We start from the raw sequence: 21,490 nt of genomic DNA, 5'->3' as shown, positions 1-21,490 counted from the left end.
TAAGATAGAAAATTCTTTACTGGAATTAAACCTATAAAATTTACAGTTAGAGAATCTAGGTTTGAATACATAGCTTCTCATGTACTAGAAAAAAGACCTAAGTTTTCTTTCCTAGAAAAAAATTGGGAATAGTATATTGATCACTGATTCTTTATGTCACAGGATTACTGTGGGGGAATAAATAACAAACATGTTAAATAAAAGTCTTAATATTGCCTCTGGCTAGACATATTGTTGTTAAACTGGAATCCAGTAAGTTATATCTTTGGTATCCTTTATGCATAACATGGACTGGGAAACAAAAGAAACAAAACCCTAAAGATGAGTTATCAGAGAAATCCCTGGAAGTATGCTATCTGAGTTGCTAACCATGAGGCAAGGTATGAGAGAGAAAGGCAGCTAGGTAGAGGAAGGTAGAAAGAGAATTTCAAAAATCTTGTCTTTCTGTTCAAGATCTTTACCTTGATTTGATAAATAAAATTTTTCTGTATCTAATATTATTTACTTTATTGCTATTCTGTTATTTTGTCATATTGATACTCAGTGGGCAGTAAGGGAATATATATTTATTTTGAACATTAATAAAATACAAATTTTATAAGACCTAGAAAATAACTTCTGTAATGTAATTTTACTTTTGATGATTAAGAAGCACACACCTCTGCACATATTTTTAAAATTGACTTTTGAGAGCAATTAACGTTTTGTACTTAAACCAAGGCCTTAAATTATAAAAATCAATCATCATTGACCAGTATGGAAAAAGCTTGAAAAACAAAACATTAAAAAATGATCTAATTTAGGGAAGATCATTCTTTTTGATAAACATAAAAGTCCCATTAATATATCCTAAGGAGAAGAAGCATATGATGGAACATCTGAATGCTGAAGCTGTGTAAAATGGCAAGGGGAATGCAGTGGGTTTTATGAGACTTCATTTCTGATTGAAACTTTATACTTACAAGCTGCTTTACTTATAAGTTGCTATTTGAACCCCCTGGACTCATGAGACAATTGATGTAGATTATACCTAAAAATCCTTTGAGATCTTCTAGCCTATGATTTTATGATCTATGAGAACTGAGTCATAAATGATTAGCTTGGATTTTAAAATCATTATCTGCACAGAAAAAGTTAAGTGTTCTATAACACAAACCACATGCAATAAAATGTAATCAGTTCTGATAGATATTCATTTAAACATCAACAGAAATGATATACTTCAATTTTATCATGACTTTCATGAATTAAAACAATCCCTTGGTTCTTATTAAATACTATCAATATAATACACACACATATCACACATATACTGTTTGTTTACTTACAATTTGCTAGGCACTTCATGGCAGATAGCACCCAGTGAGGAAGATCATCTACACAAAAAATTAATATCATTTAATTATATAATTATTATAACAGTATATTTAAAGCTTAACACTTGCTACATAATTATGCATATATTTATATATATGTATATGTACTACCAGAATTAAAATTGATTACATATTTAATAAGATATAGGGCCATATAGTAACTTAAAATACAAGTTTAAAAGTTAGCTGTTTCTTGAATATTACTGATTTGAGTGAGACCTATGACAGAAACATTTATATAAAATATATATAATAAAAATATATAAAATATATATTTATATATATTATATAATATAATATACATTATATTATATATGATATATATTACATATTATATTAATATATATTGATATATGTATCATAGTAATATATATTAATATAATATATAATATATTATATTAATATATATTAATATATATTATATATAATATATTATATTGTTAATATATAATAATATATAGTATATAAGTTAATAATTATATATTATTATTATATACTGTATAATTATATATAATATATAATATATATTATATTATAGATAATATATAATTATTAATATATACATAATACATATACTCACCAATGTAATATAAATTGTATATATTATTATATAATACATTATTATATAATAATATATAATATAGTATATTAATATATATTATAATTATATATAATATTGTTGTTGATTATAATATACAATAATATATAATAATAATATATTGTAATATATATTATATAATAATATATAATATAATATATTATAATAATATATAATTATATAATAATATATAATATAGTTATATATTATTATATATTTATATATAAATAATATATAATATATATATAAATACATATAATTTATATAAAATATAACATTAAAATATTATATGCTAATATTAAGGTGATTTCAAAGCAAGGCTTGCTTAAAATCTTTCAATTGCCACTAAGTGAAATATGATGCAGAAGTGTTGCAGTTTTTTGACACAAACACAAAAACCACAGATACATTTCACTTGAAAAGTTAACAGTCATAAAGAATAGAAAGCTTAGATGAGAGCATACACTCAAGTTATTTCAGGTAATGAAAGATGGGACTGATCCAAAGCTGCATGCATATACAACATAGCTCCTAGTTTTCAACATTTACTTTTTGTTCTTATGGTTAAAATCTCAAAATTCTTGCCCACAGAAACTCAAAGTAATGCATGTCAGTTAATTCTACAGCCAGCAGCTGATTTTTAGAAAAAAAACAAGAGCCAACATTTTGAGTAAATTTATTAATACACTTCCTGTAATGTAAAATTTCCAATACAACTGGCTTGATTTTCCTTATTTTCTTTATATCTGAAACCAATATATTACATAAAATACATACAGTATAAAGCCAGTTTTCTTTTAAATACTGTTCTTGAGTTTGGACTTATTTTATTGTGTGTTACTTTGGTTTTGCATGTGTCTTGACCCCTTTAAATCTGTATGTAACTTCTCATGTAAGCTCCAGAAAGGAATGGACCATTCTTCTCTTAATCATCACTAATCTTTAGCACAATGCCCGGCACATTGTAGGTCCTCAATAAAATGTGATTAAACAATAGTTTCAATTATATTTGCATACTCTTGGATGCTTACTCTGCCATTAAAAAAATTTCATGCAAGAATCCACCTTAAGAGCTAAAATAATAGCATGAATAATATTCATTTAAAAATTATTTCACCATAATTACCAAAGCACCTCTGATAAAACAGTAGTCCTTCTGATGTTCTCTGTTGAAGCATTCTACTTTCTATATTTTGGTCTTTCTTTATCCTCACTATAGCTGCAGCCTTTTTTTAGCAAGTTTAAAATGATTCCAACTTCTTTTATTGATACCAACCTGATTTGTCTTGTAGTATAACTACTCCATGTTTACTTGTATTGGTCATGTTGTACATTATATACTGAGGAATTACTTGTTTGGGATTTATGACTTCTTCTAGGGATGATACACCTAGAATGGTTTGCAGGCTAAATAGAAGAAAGAATACAAGCTTTTTTTTTTTCTCCATAAAATAGGTGAAATAGAAATATGAGAGTATGAATAGAAAACAGACAAAGCTTTCAAAATATTTTTCTTAAATCAAACCTCTAAGGCTTATATATAGTATCTACTTTAAAGTATATTTATCTTTATAACCTTTGAAGGATTCCAACATAGACCCCAAACTAAAGCTACAACTTTGAGTCAAAGAAAAAGCAAATCATAGTCAAACCATTCTACTTCTACTGTACCAGACGATAAATACAAGAGTATTTATTAAGAAACACATATACAGGTGAAATTCTAAGCTTTGAGAATTAATCTGCTCTTCTTCAACTGAGCATCTTGATGAAAATAACAAAATAACATCCTATACACCCCAGGAACTTAGTTATAGCTTACTAGATCAGAATAACATATCTCCAAACTTCTTCAACATCTTTCTGGCTTATTTCTCTGTTATCAGCTAAATTTTCTTGATCTTCATCGATTATTTCACAGTTTATTTTCTCTGCATTTTCCTGAAAAAAGAATTACTTTGTTTTAATATGATATGCTCAAATTTTAGAAATAATAAACTGATACTACTTCTAATATTTAGTAATTCTATTAGTATCAGTCTACTGTGGAGCTGTACAGGTGTCACTTGAAGAAATAATACAATATTTGGGGCTTCCCAGGTGGCACTAGCTGTAGACAAACTGCCTGCCAATGCAGGAGACTTGAGAGAAACAGGTACAACCTCTGGATTGGGAAGATCTCCTGGAGAAGGAAATGGCAACCCACTCCAGTATTCTTGCCTGGAGAATCTCATGGACAGAGGAGCCCGGTGGACTATAGTCCATGAGGTTGCAAAGAGCTGGACATGACTGAAGCAATTTAGCACTTAGCATATACTGTAATAGAACATTAGGTTTTGTATCTGCCCCCACTACTGTCAAATTAATTTAAAATACAACATGCTTAAATTATACAAATAATATTTCAAGTATGTCTCACTATAATTTTTATTATTATTTCTCTGAGTTCCAAACAAATTTACATGTATACATTTAAAATATAATATAGCTAAGTGATTCCAAGCATTGGCTTCAAATCTTAAAGAATCATTTACTTTTTTAGTTATTCTATTGATATTATTAAGCACACAGTAATTATAAACTAGTGATTCGTAAAAAGGATGTTTTTACCTGAGAGAAATGTAGTCCATGTTTCTTAGGAGTTCTTCGAGATAAGTTTCGCAATTTAAAAATACTATCTTTATCTTTGGAAAAATTCTCTATGCTGTTTTTTCTCAATTCTGGATGCCTTCGTGGAAGAGTTTTAAGTGGAGAACTTGTAGGAAATCTGGTTTAAGAATATGCAATTAAATAATGTGAGATAATGAACTTTTAGTGCCTATTTATCTTTTGAATTGTGGTTCTGGGAGAAGACTCTTTAGAGTCCCTTGGACTGCAAGGAGATCAGAAAAGTCAATCCTAAAGAAAATCAACCCTGAATATTCACTGGAAGGACTAATGCTGAAGCTGAAGCTCCAATACTTTGGCAACCTGATGCGAAGAGTTGATTCATTGGAAAAGATCCTGATGCTGGGAAAGATTGAGGGTGCGTGGTGGTGGGGAGTGGGACAGAGGATGAGATAGTTGGATAGCATCACTAACTCAACGGACATGAGCTTGAGCAAAATCTGGGAGACAGTGAAGGACAGGGAAGCCTGGCGTGCTGCAGTTCACGGGTCGCAAAGAGTTGGACATGACTTAGCAACTGACCAACAAAAAAAATCTTAAAATTAACTCAAAAACACTGGATTTAATTTATCAAAGAATGAATATTCTACATAAGTTAATTTTCTCATTAAGCCTTTAAATTTTTTTAATAGTTTCCTGGTATCGTTAGTAAACTGTATATTTTAACTTTATTCCTGTATAATTCAGGGTTATTATTAGGACTAATTCTTTTTTTTTTTTATTTAAATAAATTTATTTATTTTAGTTGGGGGCTAATTACTTTACAATATTGTAGTAGTTTTTGCCATACATTGACATGAATCAGCCATGGGTTTACATGTGTTCCCCTTCCTGGACCCCCCTCCCACCTCCCTCCCCAGGACTAATTCTTTTGGAGAGGTATGACTCACATACAAAACAGTTCTAGAAGGTTACATTTTCTAAATTTCTCTTATTAGTTATCTAATTTGTATATATTTTTTGCCCTTTGTGATTGTTCAATTTTCAGAACTCTGTTGCTCCTTTTGATTATAACGCTTTTCCTCCCTTCAATTTAACATAAAATATTTCAAAGATACAAACAAGTACAGAGTGTTTTTATAAAATAACATCCACATAGGTGACCATCAACAAATGGAACTGTTAACATTTTAACAAGACTTCTTAAACCCATTCATAGTTTTATTATCACTGTAAAAGGCCTAGAAGTAGAAAGATTAAGAGTTTTGCAGAATTTCAGGTAAGAGAGAACAATAGTCTAATGAAAAAAATATCATAAAGACAAGTAGACAGATCAGAGAGTACTGAGGCAGCATGATATACATGGTTTGATAATTATATCATATTTAAAGAGGAGAAGGGAAAGAATGAAAGCAACTACAGGAAAGATTGCGATTCATTCAGATATGGATATAAGAGGTCAAAAGTTAGCTTAGGAGATGGTAGTGATTTTTCATATGCTATATGATATGTGAAGGCAAAAAGTGCGCCCTAAAGCTCAGGAGCGATATTTGGGTTGGAGGCTTGAAAGTCATTAAGACATGGCATGAAAGCAGAGACACATAGTAGGAGATTGTCCAGGGAGAAAGGTGAGGTGTAGACAAGCCTAGGACCTTGAGGACAGTAAAAGCTAAAGGATGAGCGCAGCAGAGAAACTCAAAAGGTGACTGATGAGTAGTGCAGAGAGGAAAGATTTATAGAGTTTTATACGAAGTATTTATATATTTGTTATTTTAGTTTACTTGTGAACATAAATCATCTTTGACACATAGGTAAAAATCTATTTCTACAACATTTCATTTGAAAAGTACTAATTTTGTAGAGTAAAAAAGCATATGTATTAGAATTCAAACATCTAATTTAAGGGATATATAATCAAGAACTCTGGGTGCATAAGAGAAAACTCAATTATGCTGACCCAAGGGAGTCAGAAAGGTCTCCTGACCTCAAGGTGGGCTACAATACAGCTGACAGAGAAGAAATGTATTCCCTAGTCTGATGAATGTGTACATGAGCATATTTCAGACTGAAGGAATAAGATTTGTTGATGCATGGTCTCCGCCTTTTCACCTGTAAAAATGAGTTAATATCTACCCCGTTTAGCTATTCTAGGGATTAAATAAGGAAAACACATAACTCATAAAGTAAGGCTTCTAGTACATGATAAATGCTTATTTTTTTCAAATTGTGGTATATTTCTTTTGTTATATAAGTTTGCTATTATCTCATCACATGTATTCTTAGATTATATAGATTATATGTCTATTGAAGGCAAGAACCTGTGAGAATTTGTAATTCTTCTTAAATCTATGAAACTAAAGGTTGATAATGTTCTGTCCTTCACATGTCTTTCAGAAGATGTTAAAATTACAGTATCTCCTTCTTTCCTCACAACTTTCTATTTTATTATATATACTATCTATCATTATAAGGTTTGAATTGTGCAGGAATTAGTCTTAAAGGACTTTAACTTCTAAGTGGTTTCAATTGAACTAACAGCAGTAATTTTCTAAAGAAAATATTACTTCTCCTAAAGAGGCTACTGTTTTAGTAACCATATAATAGAAGCAGAGTGAAACTTTATGGTTAAGTAATTCAGTTTTGCAGTTATTTCTTTGTTTAATACCTGAATAGCTGACTGTTGTCATCAAGATTTTCTGTCCCCCATTTGCCTTTGATATCTTCAATTACATGATTCTTAAGAAATTTTCTCAATAGCTGGATAGTCTGTTGCCTTGTAACTTCAGGACCAAAATTGCTATTAGTTCTTAATAGGTCATAAAGCCAGTCCACTGCTTCTCCTGCTGTAAAACAGTTGCCATATTTTTTGAAGTGTTGTCTATGTTTTCTTAGGGGCATTCCCACTCGAAAAGATGTGGTAATTTCATTCCACTGCAAAATGAAAGAAAAAAAATTAAAAAAAAACACTCATTCACATAATATTAAATCATTGAAATTCATGAAGAAATCACATATTTGTGCTAAAAAATTTTTATATCTCATACTGATTTCTTATTATTAATTACAGTGTTGCAAGAATATTTTTATGTAATGGTTTTTGACTAAAAGTACTTCACTGGCTGATTGGCTTACTTAGGAAAGCTAGGAATAATGGAGAACTGTAATGAACCTGCCTTTAGTCCTCAACAGAGAAAGTATTTATTCCTGTTTCTACAACTTCAACTAATACTAATGATATGATAGTAGCATTTGTGTCAGACACTACGCATTACATTCATTATTTCACTTTAATTCTCACAATTCAATGAATGGGTACTATTATTATCCCACTTTCAGATATGTAATATGAAGCACTGAGATATTTAATAACTTGACCAAGGTCACACACCTGAAAACCAGGCATTGGATTAACTCTAGAACCTGCATTCATAACTAAGCAGGCCAAACAAAACTTATGGCAGGCAGTAGTTTTACCAGTAAAATACCTTTAGTATTAAAAAGTTTATATACTTACTAGTGAAGATTCCAATAATGAACACAGAACAGATGGAGTAAATTAAAATTTAAGTCTATTGTTTGTTTAATGACACTGTGATATATCTACATTTTAAAAAGATAATCACACTTTCAAAAATCTTTTTCAAATTACCCAAACTTTTGGATTTGTGGCAGGTCTAAGAGTGGTGGTATAGAAGGTGGTGGTGATAAACAGTTTTTTTTGGAGTACAATTGCTTTACAACCTTGTGTCAGTTTCTGCTGTACAATGAAGTGAATCAGCTATATGTATGCATATATCTCCTCCCTCCTGGACTTTCCTTCCACCTACCCCCTATACCACCCATCTAACTCAACACAGAGCACAAAGCTGAGCTCCCTGTTCATACAGCAGGTTCCCATTAGCTATCTATTTTACACATGGTAGTTGGGCTTCCCAGGTGGCTCAGTGTTAAAAGAATCTGCTTGCCAATGCAGGTTCAATCCCTGGGTCGGGAAGATCCCCTGGAGGAGGAAATGGCAATATACTCCAGTATTCTTGCCTGGAGAATCCCATGGACAGAACCTGACAGGCTGCAGTCCACGGTGTTGCAAAGGGTTAGACATGACTGAGCACGCCCAAGTGTGTGTGTGTGGATATATATCACACACACACACACACATATATATGTACATGTCAATCCTAATTCCCCAATTCTTCCCACCCTCCCTTTGTCCACACTTCCATTCTCCATGTCTCTGTGTCTCCATTCTCTGTGTCTCTATTCCTGCCCCAGAAATAGGCTTCATCTGTACCATTTTTTCTAGATTCCACACATATGGGTTAATATAACAATATTTGTTTTTCTCACGAACAGCTCATAGAGCTCAATATCAAAAAAACAAACAACCCAAGTCAAAAAATGAGTGGAAAGCCTAAAAAGACATTTCTTCAAAGAAAATATACAGACAGCCAATAAACACATGAAAATATGCTCAGTGAAAATGGGCTTCCTTTGTGGCTCTGGTGGTAAACAATCTGCCTGCAAAGCAGGAGACCCAGGTTCAATCCCTGGGTGGGAAAGATTTCCCTGGAGAAGAAGACATAGAGATGGCCCATGAACACATGAAAATATGACTTCACTAATTATTAGAGAAATGCAAATCAAAACTACAATAAGGTATCATCTCAAATGATAAGAATGGCTATCATCAAAAAAATCTACAAACAATAAATGCAGGCTAAGGTGTGGAGAAAAGGGAACCCTCTTGCACTGTTGGTGGGAATATAAACTGATACAGCCAAGTGGAGAACAGTATGGAGATTCCTTCAAAAACTAAAAATAGAACTACCATATGACCCAGCAATCTCACCATTGGGCATATGCCCCAAGAAAACCATAATTCAAAATGACACATGTACTCCAATATTCATTGCCACACTATATTCAATAGCCAGGACATGGAGACAACCAAAATGTCCCATGACAGATGAAAGAATAAATAAGATGTGGTACATAGATAGAGCAGAACATATAACTTTTTAATTGAAAAATATCCTACATTAGAGGTGAAGAAATCTGATCTGTAAGTCCAACTATGTTACTACTTATTATGCTACCACTTCTCTAACCTATGTGGTCCCAACATCATAGCACGAAATTTAAGGGCTGAAAACACAATAACTGTATTCTTCTCTTTATACACCTCCACATTTCATATATTATTCAAGAAATTTATATTGAGCTGCAGTTTATACAGAGAATAAGTTGTCTGTTATTCTACAGATAACAACACACTTTCACCTACAGTAATATCTACTCTGGACAACTCTCAGCTCTACTTTACCAGTGGGGAAACTGATGCTCACACAAGTGACCCTCCTAATGTCACATAACCAGTGGCACAGTATCCTCGTGGATTGATGATCCAAATACACAAGACACTGTGTGCGAGTACAAATCCTGTGGCTACCAACAGAGGCTCCTGATGGGGTACTTAAAATATTCTGAGTTTTAGCTGTTAGAAATAGCTGTTATTGAGTGGTATTCAGTCGATACATCCTGTATTTAATTCCACAGGACCGGCAAAATGAAGCTGTCACAATCTGATCCTACAAAACACTGGAACTCGTTCTAAATTCCCCTAGAATCCTGTTGGGGGTAGAAAATCGGGCGTGAGGAGCGTCTAAACTCAGAATATTCTAAGTCATTCCAGGGGACGCCGAAAACACCAAGAACAGAGTCGCTTAAGAAGTCGGGTCGATGCGCCTACTCCGGGAGCCTGGAGCAAAGGAGGAGGGCAGACTCTCAAAGGAGGGGGACAAGCCTGGCCTGCAAAGGTCCGCGATACCCGAGAACTCCCCTCATCCTCCTCTTCAGCTATCTCATGGGCTCTGGGGCCCGTCCCTCCGCCCTAGTTAAAACTATGAGCCTTCTCAACCGGCCATCACCCCGCTGGCCAGTCTCGTCGTTGGCGCTGTCTTACCAGTTTGGTGGCCCGATAAGGGCCGGGAGGCACATCCCGATTCTCCATTCCTCCCACCGGGCCCAAGGGTCCCTCAGCGCCCGGTGCCGGGCATGGCAGCGAAAGGCGACACTCAGACCCCGATTCCCAGGCGCTACACAGGTCCCCACAACCGTCGGCCCCGCCGTTGATTTGAATACCGCCGAGGGCTGCGCTGATTGGCTGAGCCTTCTGGCCACGTGACGCACCGCCCTGGCCCAGCGGCAGGGGGCGTGGGCTGTGGACTGGCTCCAGGCTGTGGCGCAGGCGGGCTTGGCAGAGAAGATCTCCCTCCCAGGCGGGTGAGACCGGCTCCAGACCTCACCTGGCTTCTCTGAAGTTGCTTGTCCGTCTTGCGGTCGTTGTCGAGGCGGAGTCATGCTTCCACACTCAGAACGGGTGAGGCGGTTTATTCCCCTACAAAATGTTTGGAGCCCAGCGTTTGGCTTAAAGGAATTTGAAATTTGAAAAGAAAAAAACACAAGCCTTTTCTGCCTGGTCCCGCAGGTTCTCAGGCAGTTGGTTAGCAAGTGAAGCAAACCTGGGGAGTAGCTTTCGCCCGACTGACCGCTTGGTTTTGCTCTTAGGAAGCTTCCTGGGTATAAGGGACCGCAATCCCATCCTCCCCAGTGCTGAAATGTTAAGTTAACCCCCCTGCCCCCGGTTAATTGGGTAGTTAAATGGAGCTTAGTGGTTTTCCATCAGTATACGGACGGCTGTGATAGGTGATTCAAAACTTGCCAAACTGCTTCCCTTAAAATCTATCTCATCAGACGAGAATCCTGGTTTTATTTAAATCATGGAGGTACAGAAACTAAAGTTCCCAGAACTTGCTCAGAATCTCAGGTCCTGTTGGCAGATCTCAGACTTCGTACTTTTAATAAACGTTCTATCACCAGTTTGAAACTGTTTGGTGGTGGGAGTCCCTTAGTTCAGACACTGAGAAAATACCTGAGTGAATTGAAGACGTGGAAGAATTAATTTGGAAATTAAACGACAATTTGAAAGGATAGACCATAGTAAAAAGGAGAGGTAAGAGAAAATTTTTAAAGAGAAGTAGTATAATTATGTGCAGAGTTTACTTACCTATTGCATTTAGGGTTATTTCGTTGGAGATACATATCTTTTCTGAACAGACCAATGGATTGGAGTTTTCAAAAAGCTCTTAGTGGATAGGAATAATCAACTCAGTTTTGCATTTGTGTTCAGGAAAAGAAGTACAGTAATAGATATTACAAAATAGTGTTAACCATTTTTTAAATCTGGCTTTATGACACATTGTTCTAGGGTTTTCTTTTTTCTTTTGTTTCCTGTTTCCCTTCAGAATGAAAGAAGATGAGAATGTGGAAGTCAAAATTTATTTTGCATTTTTTGTCTGGCTTCCTAGTTGAACATTATCTCATATACAGACTTCAGTATGAGTAGCCACAGACTAATATTACTTGTTTTTATGTAATATTACCTGACAGGGGATACCATTAATGGCACAAAATTAATTTCAAATTATAAAGCTTCATCTGAAACATTATAAAAGGTAACAATAAAAGTGGGCTTCCCTGGTGGCTCAGTGGTAAAGAATCCACCTGCCAGTGCAGGAGACTTCTTTGCTCCCTGGGTGAGGAAGATCCCCTGGAGAAGGAAATGGCAACACACTCCAGTATTTTTCCCTGGGAAATCCCATGGACAGAGGAGCCTGATGGTCTACAGTCTATGGGGATGCAAAAGAGCCAGACTCGACTTAACAGCTAAACAACATCAGTAGCAACAACAAAAACAATAAAAGTACATCTAAATTTTTTGTAAGAAAATCGTTGGAGGAGTTCTGACAAGGCGTGTAATAAGATGTAAGTGTCACATCTTGAGAAGACCTCTGAGACTCTTATTTAGTGACTTCCATATTGTTTGTGGGCTCACTCTGCATCACCCACCATCCTCTGACCATTTCTTTAGATAAGAAAGTATCTAAAATTCAAGGTTTTGTCAAACATGGGTGGTTTGGCTTATGTTAAGGTGACTTTACATATCTTTGCTCTTAGCAACTGTTTATTGATTTCATAGTTTGATTCTTAGAAGTTATTTTTTATTTCTCTCAGTACCAAGGTTTTAAGAGTCACTTTATCATCTTTTCCTCGTTCTTTGACGTCAGAATGTCTCACGTGGGTTATAAACCACCTGCATTTGGATTACTTGGGATATCTGTTAAAATGCAGATTCCTTAGATTCCCCAAACAGTTTTGGGGGAGTGTTTGTGTGTGGTTGGGCATGGCAGGATAGTACAAGGTGCAGTCTTAAGGATGGAGGAGTCTGAGTTCTCTGAAGATTTCATGGAACTGATCTGCTAGAATGCCCATAGATGTCCTACCTGTGGACTTACATGTGTAAGAAATAGGCCTCTGTTAACTTACTTTTGTGGCTGAACCTAGTTCTAATTGACAGAATGAATATCACAAAGTAAAATGAAATGAATGCATCACCTCTTAAATATGAAGAGACATAAAATATGATGAAACAAATTTTTCCACCTTGACAGAGATTATCTGTCTTGGTAAGTTTTCTCCACTTGCCTTGCAGTTTAATTTTTTAAATTAAAAAATTGAATTTAGACTGTAGTTTGTTCATTGCTCTATCTCTAGCTGCTGCTGAACAGTACATAGTAGTAACTTAATAAATAATTGGTGAACAGATGAGTTTTTTATCACTAAAGGAAAGTTTATATATAGGTGGTATAAGTAAATTATCTTTCCTAGGAAACGTTTTATGAAATCTTTCTGCATATTGTCAGTTATCCTTGAAATTTAGCCATTCCACCATGCTATGTTTAGAGTTTGAGTTCATGAGTATTGACTAATATTTGGTATGATCTGAGAAAATTTCCAGTTCTCTTATACTGCTCCAGTTTGTTTTCCTCCCTGCTTCTGAAACTAGTATTATCGATTATTTTATTTCCTGGCACTATCTTCTTTTTCTTAAGTCCATCCTCCTATAATTTTCATTTTATTATTATTTTCCCTTTAAGTTCTGAGAGAATTCTTCCAACTGAGCTTTAAATTCATTGGTCCAATTTCCTTTCCTCTCTTATGTTTTACATGCTATGCTTAGTTGCTCAGTCGTGTCCAACTCTTTGCCACCCCATGGACTGTAGCCCGCTAGGCTCCTCCATGGAGATTCTCCAGGCAAGAATACTGGAGTGGGTTGCCATGCCCTCCTCCAGGGGATTTTCCCAACCCAGGGATCGAACCCAGGTCTCCCACATTACGGGAGGATTCTTTACCGTCTGAGTTACATAGTAACTCACTCTAAAATGCTCCAAAAGGATGCTTGTCTTTGAACTGCTGGTGTTTTAATTGTGTGCATTAATTTTCTTTATGTATTCTTATAAAAGATTTTTTAAAATTTATCATCAGTAACTGAGATGAGTCTCAGTGAAGGCTGGATCAGTCAGTTCAGTTCAGTCAATCAGTTGTGTCTGACTCTTAGTGACCCCATGGACTGGGGTCACACCAGGCTTCCCTGTCCATCACTAACTCCTGGAGCTTGCTCAAACTCATGTCCCATCGAGTCGGTGATGCCATCCAGCCATCTCATCCTCCATTGTTCCCTTCTCATCCTACCTTCTGTCTTTCCCAGCATCAGGGTCTTTTCCAATGAGTCACTTCTTCACATCAAGTAGGCAAAGTATTAGAGTTTCAGCTTTAGCATCAGTCCTTCCAGTGAATATTCAGGACTGATTTCCCTTGTGATTGAGTGGTTTGATCTCCTTGCAGTCCAAGGGACTCTCAATCAAGAGTCTTCTCCAACACCATAGTTCAAAAGCATCAATTCTTCAGTTCTCCGCTTTCTTTATGGTCCAACTCTTACATCCATGCATGACTACTGGAAAAACCATAGCTTTGACTAGATGGACATTTGTTGGTAAAGTAATGTCTCTGCTTTTCAGTATGCTTTCTAGGTTTGTCATAGCTTTTTTTCCAAGGAGCAAGTAACTTTTAATTTCATGGCTGCAGTAAACCATCTGCAGTAGTTTTAAAGCACCCCAAAATAAAGTCTGTCACTGTTTCCATTGTTTCCCCATCTATTTGCCATGAAGTGACGGGACCAGATGCCATGATCTTAGATTTTTGAATCTTGAGTTTTAAGCCGGCTTTTTCACTCTCCTCTTTTACCTTCATCAAGAGGCTCTTTAGTTCCTCTTTGCTTTCTGCTATAAGAGTGGTGTCATCTGCATATCTGAGGTTATTGATACTTCTCCTTGAAATCTTGATTCCAGCTTGTGCTTCATCCAGTCTGGCATTTCTCACGATGTACTCTGCATATAAGTTAAATAAGCAAAGCGACAATATACAGCCTTGATGTACTCCTTTCCCAATTTGGAACCAGTCCCTTGTTCCATGTCCGGTTCTAACTGTTGCTTCTTGATCTGCATACAGATTTCTCAGGAGACAGGTCAGGTGGTCTGGTATTCCCATCTCTTGAAGAATTTTCCACAGTTTGTTGTGATTCAAAAAGTCAGAGGTGTTAGCATAGTCAGTGAAGCCGAAGTAGATATTTTTCTGGAATTTTTTCGCTTTTTCTGTGATCCAACGGATGTTGGCAGTTTGATTCCTGGTTCCTCTCCCTTTCCTAAATCCCAGCTTGAATATCTGGAAGTTCTCTGTTCATTTACTGTTGAAGCCTAGCTTGGAGAATTTTGAGCATTACTTTGCTAGCATGTGAGATGATGCAATTGTGTGGTAGTTTTAACATTCTTTGGCCCTGCTTTTCTTTTGGATTGGAATAAAAACTGACCTTTTTCAGTCCTGTGGCCACTACTGAGTTTTCAAAATTCGCTGGCATATTAAGTGCAGCACTCAGTATCATCTTTTAGGATTTAAAATAGCTCAGCTGGAATTCCTTCACCTCCACTAGCTTTGTTCTTAGTGATGCTTCCTAAGGCCCATTGACTTCACACTCCAGGATGTCTGGCTCTAGGTGAGTGATCACACAATCGTGGTTATCTGGGTCATGAAGATCTTTTTGTGTAGTTCTTCTGTGTATTCTTGCCACCTCTTCTTAATAGGTCTCTAACATTGCAGGTCTCCCACATTGCAGGTCTCCCAGATTACAAGCATATTCTTTACCAATTGAGCGACCAGAGAAGCCCAAGAATACTGGAGTGGTTAGCCTATCCCTTCTTCATCACATCTTCCCAACCCAGGAATTGAAGTGGGGTCTCTGGCATTGCAGGTGGATTCTTTTCCAGCTGAGCTACCAAGGAAGCCCCAAAGGCTGGGTACATCCATGGAAATATTTTAAAATACCTACTTTTTACTTTCAGCCATCCATGTCCAAATTCCTGTATCCTCAGGTATGCAGACAGATGCTATAGTTTACGGTTGGAAGTATAGTTGACATTCATTGTTTTGTTTGGCAACTCTCTCTTATTTCTTTTGAGGGTAGCATACTTCCTTATTTGGAATACTAATTCTCCCACTGTGGCATGTATTCTGAATGGACTCTTCCATCTTCCCTATGTCCAGCTGATTTGTAACAATTTGCTTCCCTGACTCAATGAGGTGACCAAGCTGACCAAGCTGAGTTAAGCTGAGCCCTCTGAGATTTTTTTCAAACTGAGTCAAGATGGAAGAGTTTTCCCTTTCTGGTAACTGAGAAGATATGAGCTAGGAGCCAGTGGTGGCTATAATTACAACTGAATGGAGTCTTCTGTTAAAATGCACTGATTCAAAAAAGGAAAAGGAGAGCTAGTGAGTGCTAGTTTTAGTCTTTCTGAGGCTAACTTATATTCCTATAATTTGATTACATGATTCATAATTTTTTTTTAGTTTGTTTAGATCTTTGTCATGTAAATGTTGTCAAACCATACTTGAGTCTACTCACTGGGGTACATTAAAGCCAATCTACTGACAATGGGTTGTGCTGAAGGAAAGTGCAGTGTTTATTACAGGTGCCAAACAAGGAGTGTGGGAGCTAATGTTCAAAAACCCCTAACTCTCCAACAGGTTTTCAGGGAAACAATTTTAAAGGCCAGGTGAGGGAGAGGAGCTGCATGGTAGGTGATCAGCTTGTGTACCATTCTCTAATTGGTTGATGGCGAGGTTTTGTTTTTGTTTTTTGGTGTTTTGTCTTTCGAGGGGAGTTTTACTTCCTGAGACCTCTGCTCTCCTGTCTAGTACACAGTAGATGGAAGTCCTTAACTCATTTCTCCAAAGCCTCTAGTAAAGCTCATGGTTTCAAATGCACTATCCAAGTCTACTGAGTTTTGGAAGAGAAGTAGGAAGATGGGGTCTTATAGTTAGGCTGCCGTATTCTATATTTTTCTGTGTTGTGCTTGTGTTTAATAGAATAATTTACAGGAAATAAACATTTGAGATTGAAAGGACTATGAAGAATTCAATTATGTGATTTTTTCCCTATGCAAAATTGTATTAGCCAGCTTCCAAGAGAGCCCCTAATGAGTCATGCTTCCTGGTATTTATGTCCTTGGGTCATCCCATCACAAACCAAGTATGGCTAACCTCTGCAACCAGTAGGATATTGTACAAGTGACAGTGTGATTCTTGACACCAGATCAGAAAAGAAATTCCTGCTCAAATCTTGCTATCTCTTGGGTCTTTCACTTTGGGAGAAATTAGCTGTCATATGCTGAGGCTACTCAGGAAATCATCTGGAGAAGTTCCTGTGGAGAGGAGCTGAAGCCATCGGTTTGGTATCCAGCAGTGAGTGAGTGAGCCACCATGGGAAACTCCAGCCCCAGCTAGGCTTTGGATGGCTAGCCTTGGGGAGCACCTTGACTGCAGTCTTAGGAGGGTCCCTGAGTTAGAGCTGCTAAGTCATATCTGAACTCCTGACCTATAGAAACTATACATTTAAAACATTAAATGTTCATTGTCTTAAGCTATTAAGTTTTGAGAGAATTGTTACACAGTGATACATGACTAATATAAAGATCCTCATTTTTCTTAAGAAATCAACTGGATAAACAGTAGTAGAATTTATTCTGATAGAAAAGATTAGGGGAAGAACAAATATGAACACAGATTTCTTCATTGGACTTATTAATTATGGGATGCCAAGTAGAAATTTAAATGCAGAAGTCAAATATGTAGGTGGACATAAGATTCCTAAGTTTTACAGAGAAAACAGAATTACATAACGAAATTTGAGAGGAATCTGTATATAGATTAAATTTAAAATTATAGGAAGAGATGTGGACAAAGAGAATGGAGCTCATCACTGAGTCACAAGGAAGAAGAGTTAGCAAAGAAGTCTGAGAAGAGACAGTCATTGAGATAGGAAAAGAAACTAGCCTGTGTGTTCAGGAAGCCGAGAGGATAAACTCCCTCTAGAAGGGAATGGGCCATCCTTTATAATGACCTGAGAGATTGAGCAGGATTATTATAGTAGAGACATGTCTGTGGGGGTTGGTGACATGGAGATCAGCAACACCTTCAAAAGAGCAGTCTTAGTGTAGTGGGAAAAGAATGAAGCACAGTTAGAGTGACTTGACAAGAGAATGGGAATAAGGAGGTTAACACAGACATCACTAACAGGTTCATGAAGTTCTGCAGTGAAGAGGAGGTGAGAAATATGAAGGTAGTTGGAAGAGGGGAGTTTATTTCTATTTGATGTATTTATAATTAAAGATACAAGATTACGAGACATTTGTAAGCTGATGGGAATAATTAACTTCAAGAAAATAATTGGTGATGCAGAAAAGGGGATAATTGTGAGAGCAAACCCCATAAAAGACTCAGAGGGAATGGAATTGTTGCAGGAAGTGAGACCCCTTCCAGGCTCCGGAGTGGCTTGTCTATCTCTTGGAAATGAATTGTCCGAGGAGACATGTGCTGAGACTCACAAAGCAAGAGACTTTATTGGGAAGGGACAGACAGGTGAAGAGCAGCAGGATAAGGGAACCCAGGAGGACTGCTCCGCCGCATGGCTCACAGTCTTCGTTTTATGGGATTAGTTTCTGTGCTGTCTGTGGCCAGTCATTCTGATTTAGGGTTCTTCCTGGTGGTGCACGCATTGCTCAGCCAAGATGGATTCCAGTGAGGAGGATTCTGGGAGGTTGGTAGGACATGTGGCATCTCCTTTTGACCTTTCCCCAATTCTTCCAGTTGGTAATAGCTTATTAGTTGCATGTTCTTTACCAGGACCTCCTGTGGTAAAATTACTCATGCATATAATTATTATGGTGTCTGGAGAGGGTGGGTGGTTTCAGTTAGTGTTTCCCCAACAGAATAGAAGTAGAGATGCTGGACTTTGATGGGAATAGAAATACTTCCTCTGTCTATTAAGAAGGAAATTATGGGCCATTCCTTAGTAATACAAAGAGTGTGGGAAGTGAAAACATGTCAGAAAAGCTGTCTTGCCATCTCAACTCTTAGTCTATATAATTAATTGAAGAAATTAATCTCTGATACAGAGTTTTGATTGATTATTCATTAAAGGAATATATATTGAACTCCAATAAAATCGAAGTTACTTAGGCAAAATGATAGAATATCTTTCTCTAGGAGATTAAAACTTACTTTGGAAGTGATCATGCACATAAGTAATTTAGATGCAAGAATTTAATGGTTATAATGGAGATGTGTTCAGAGTGCATTGGAGCATAAGAGAAAGAAGGACCCAAGACTAAGGGGGAAGGCTGCTTAGCTGAGACTTAATGGAAACTATAAGGAAAAGTAGGAATTTGCAGTTGAGCTGGTTAACAACAGCCATAATAATAAAAATAGCAATGATGATTCTGAGATACCTCATTCATACATATATGGGAGAACACAATAAAAAGGTGGTGATGAATCCTTTTCTACTTTTCTTCCTGTGGTTTATGTAAATGCCTTCACATACTTGCATATTAGCTCTTTAGTGGACTATCGTTGGAGTTCTCTGTTTAGCTGCATGTAAGCATAGGGCAACCCACTCCTGTGTTCATGCCTGGACAGTTCCATGGACAGAGGAGCCTGGTCAGACACGACTCTGTGCGTACACACACAAGTGTATTGATTTAGACTTGATTGCTTGTAAACCACAATAGATTTAGAATCCTTTAGAGATAGGAAGTTGAACATTTCCTTAAAAACTAACACCAAGATCTAATAGTTTTAAAGTGGAAATTCTGCATTTTAGAATTTAAGTTAATTTCTATCAAAACTGTATATTGTGTGTGTGAATACACAGTGTGTATATAAATTTAAATTCAAATTATAAAACACTTGAATGTATATAGGGTATACTAGCTAGTCAGAATTTTCTGTTTAATCAGAATACTATTGGTTTTAATATTGTTGAACATCTTTCTAAAATAAATCACTTTCCTTTGATGTCTTCTTAATGGTTAAAAATGTGTATTAAAATTATAGGAAAAGATTTTAAGTAATTTTCAATTTTATTTTGGTTAGGATTTTACTATACTTGAATACTACAGTGTTTAGGTTCTCCACCTCCCACCTTGGGTTTCTGCTTTTTTAATAATTCTAATGCATGATTGTGTGTGTGTGTGTGTGTCGTGTATGACAATAGGTAATACAGTTTTATAACTTATATTCTGCTATTAATGCAGAACTTTCCTTACAGCCATTCACATAAAGTACTTTTCTCTTATGTCTTCTTTTATTCTATCTGCTTTTTTCTGCTTCATCCTTTGTCTCTTCTTGTGGAGAGGTAATAATAAGGAAGGAGGAAATTCTGGTCTTCATATCATATGTCATTTTATAGACTTGTATTTTTCTTTGAACTTTAGTGCAAATTCTTTGTTCTCTTTTAACTCTGCTTAGTCAGTACTTTTACTGTCTTCCAGGAAGTAATAATCATTAGTGAATTTTAGTGAGTATATGTGGAAAATGCTAATATAATATACAACCATCAAATGTCTGGATTCCCCTTTGTTTAATGTATTTTTTGTATTTTTCAGTGAAAAGTGATTCATTAATAATCAATTGGTCTTTAGCTGTACAACTATACTAGTTTAAGATATGAATGTAATGATGTATATATGTATGTATGAATTCCCAAATCAGAAAAAAAATCCTTTAGTGGACTGCTTCATAACTGTATTACATAGATGGGCAATCTGGTAAACCCAGGGTATGACAAAAACATTGGTAGAAAGGAATTTGTAAAGGAGGGGCAGTTTGTGATGTTTTTGGTCAGAAAAGACTGCATGAGGACTGTAAATGACTCTGCAGGAAATTCATAGAACAAGGAACATTATCTCCTACTATAGTGGACATTTATTGATTGATTATACAACATCCCTTTTCCCTAGCCACCTTCCTTATGTGTGTGCTTAGTTGCTCAGTCTTGTCTGACTCTTTGCAATCCCGTGGTCTGTAACCTGCTGGGCTCCTCTGTCCATGGGGATTCTCCAGGCAAGTATACTGGAATGGGTTGCCATGCACTCCTCCAGAGGATCTTCCCAACCCAGGGATTGAATCCAGTCTCCCGCATTGCAGGCAGATTTCTTTACTGTCTGAGCCACCAGAGAAGCCCCTAGATTTTTCTTAGGACATCCACCCTTTTGGTGTATGGCCCATAAGTACAGGGAGCTGTACTACTGCCAACTAAGGGGGTAGCCCTGAATTGTCTTAAATGGAAAAGACCCTGATGCTGGGAAAGATTGATGGCAGTATGAAAAGGGGGCGACAGAGGATGAGATGGTTGGATGGCATCATCCTCTCAATGGACATGAGTTTGAGCAAACTGTGGGAGATAGTAAAGGACAGGGAAGCCTGGTGTGTGTAGTCCATGGGATCATAAAGAGTCGGACCTGACTGAACAACTGAACAACAGCAACAACAACAAAATCTCCAATAATATACATATCCATATAATAATATGTATGTAGACTGCATAGAAAAGTCATAAAACCTGACTTTGGGAGGTCCTGTGTGGGCTGTAACACCTGAGCTAATCTTGACAAATCAG

The 21,490-nt window shown here is 36.3% G+C and overlaps 1 protein-coding gene and 1 long non-coding RNA gene across 18 annotated transcripts in view; one reads left to right on the top strand and one right to left on the bottom strand.

The window, feature by feature from the left end:
• Nucleotides 1-10,690, bottom strand: part of DEPDC1 (DEP domain containing 1) — a 43,184-nt gene extending 32,494 nt beyond the window's left edge. For 8 of the 13 annotated variants that reach the window (XR_014053772.1, XR_014053771.1, XR_014053768.1 and 5 more), the window contains exons 1-6: nucleotides 10,544-10,690; nucleotides 7,247-7,512; nucleotides 4,585-4,741; nucleotides 3,797-3,915; nucleotides 3,251-3,381; nucleotides 1,329-1,376 (exon numbers count right to left, since the gene is read on the bottom strand). Coding sequence is in view for 8 of the 13 variants with exons in the window: in XM_081490686.1 (XP_081346812.1) it covers nucleotides 1,329-1,376; nucleotides 3,251-3,381; nucleotides 3,797-3,915; nucleotides 4,585-4,741; nucleotides 7,247-7,512; nucleotides 10,544-10,591 (769 nt within the window). In the remaining 5 variants the exon portion in view is untranslated. Of the gene's footprint in view, nucleotides 1-1,328; nucleotides 1,377-3,250; nucleotides 3,382-3,796; nucleotides 3,916-4,584; nucleotides 4,742-7,246; nucleotides 7,513-8,095; nucleotides 10,221-10,543 lie in introns of those variants that run through there. The other 5 variants (XM_081490689.1, XM_081490691.1, XM_081490693.1 and 2 more) reach the window with 4 other exon arrangements.
• Nucleotides 10,691-10,784: 94 nt separating this feature from the next.
• Nucleotides 10,785-21,490, top strand: part of LOC145506337 (uncharacterized) — a 788,916-nt gene continuing 778,210 nt past the window's right edge. For all 5 annotated transcript variants that reach the window (XR_014053776.1, XR_014053775.1, XR_014053773.1 and 2 more), the window contains exon 1: nucleotides 10,785-10,960. This is a non-coding gene — a long non-coding RNA (uncharacterized LOC145506337). The remainder of the gene's footprint in view (nucleotides 10,961-21,490) is intronic.

This window comes from Giraffa tippelskirchi, chromosome 5, assembly GCF_054371585.1.
Source record: "Giraffa tippelskirchi isolate mGirTip1 chromosome 5, T2T-mGirTip1v1.2.pri, whole genome shotgun sequence".
In the NCBI taxonomy this organism is placed as follows: domain Eukaryota; kingdom Metazoa; phylum Chordata; class Mammalia; order Artiodactyla; family Giraffidae; genus Giraffa; species Giraffa tippelskirchi.
This window is presented reverse-complemented; position numbering and strand designations above follow the sequence as displayed.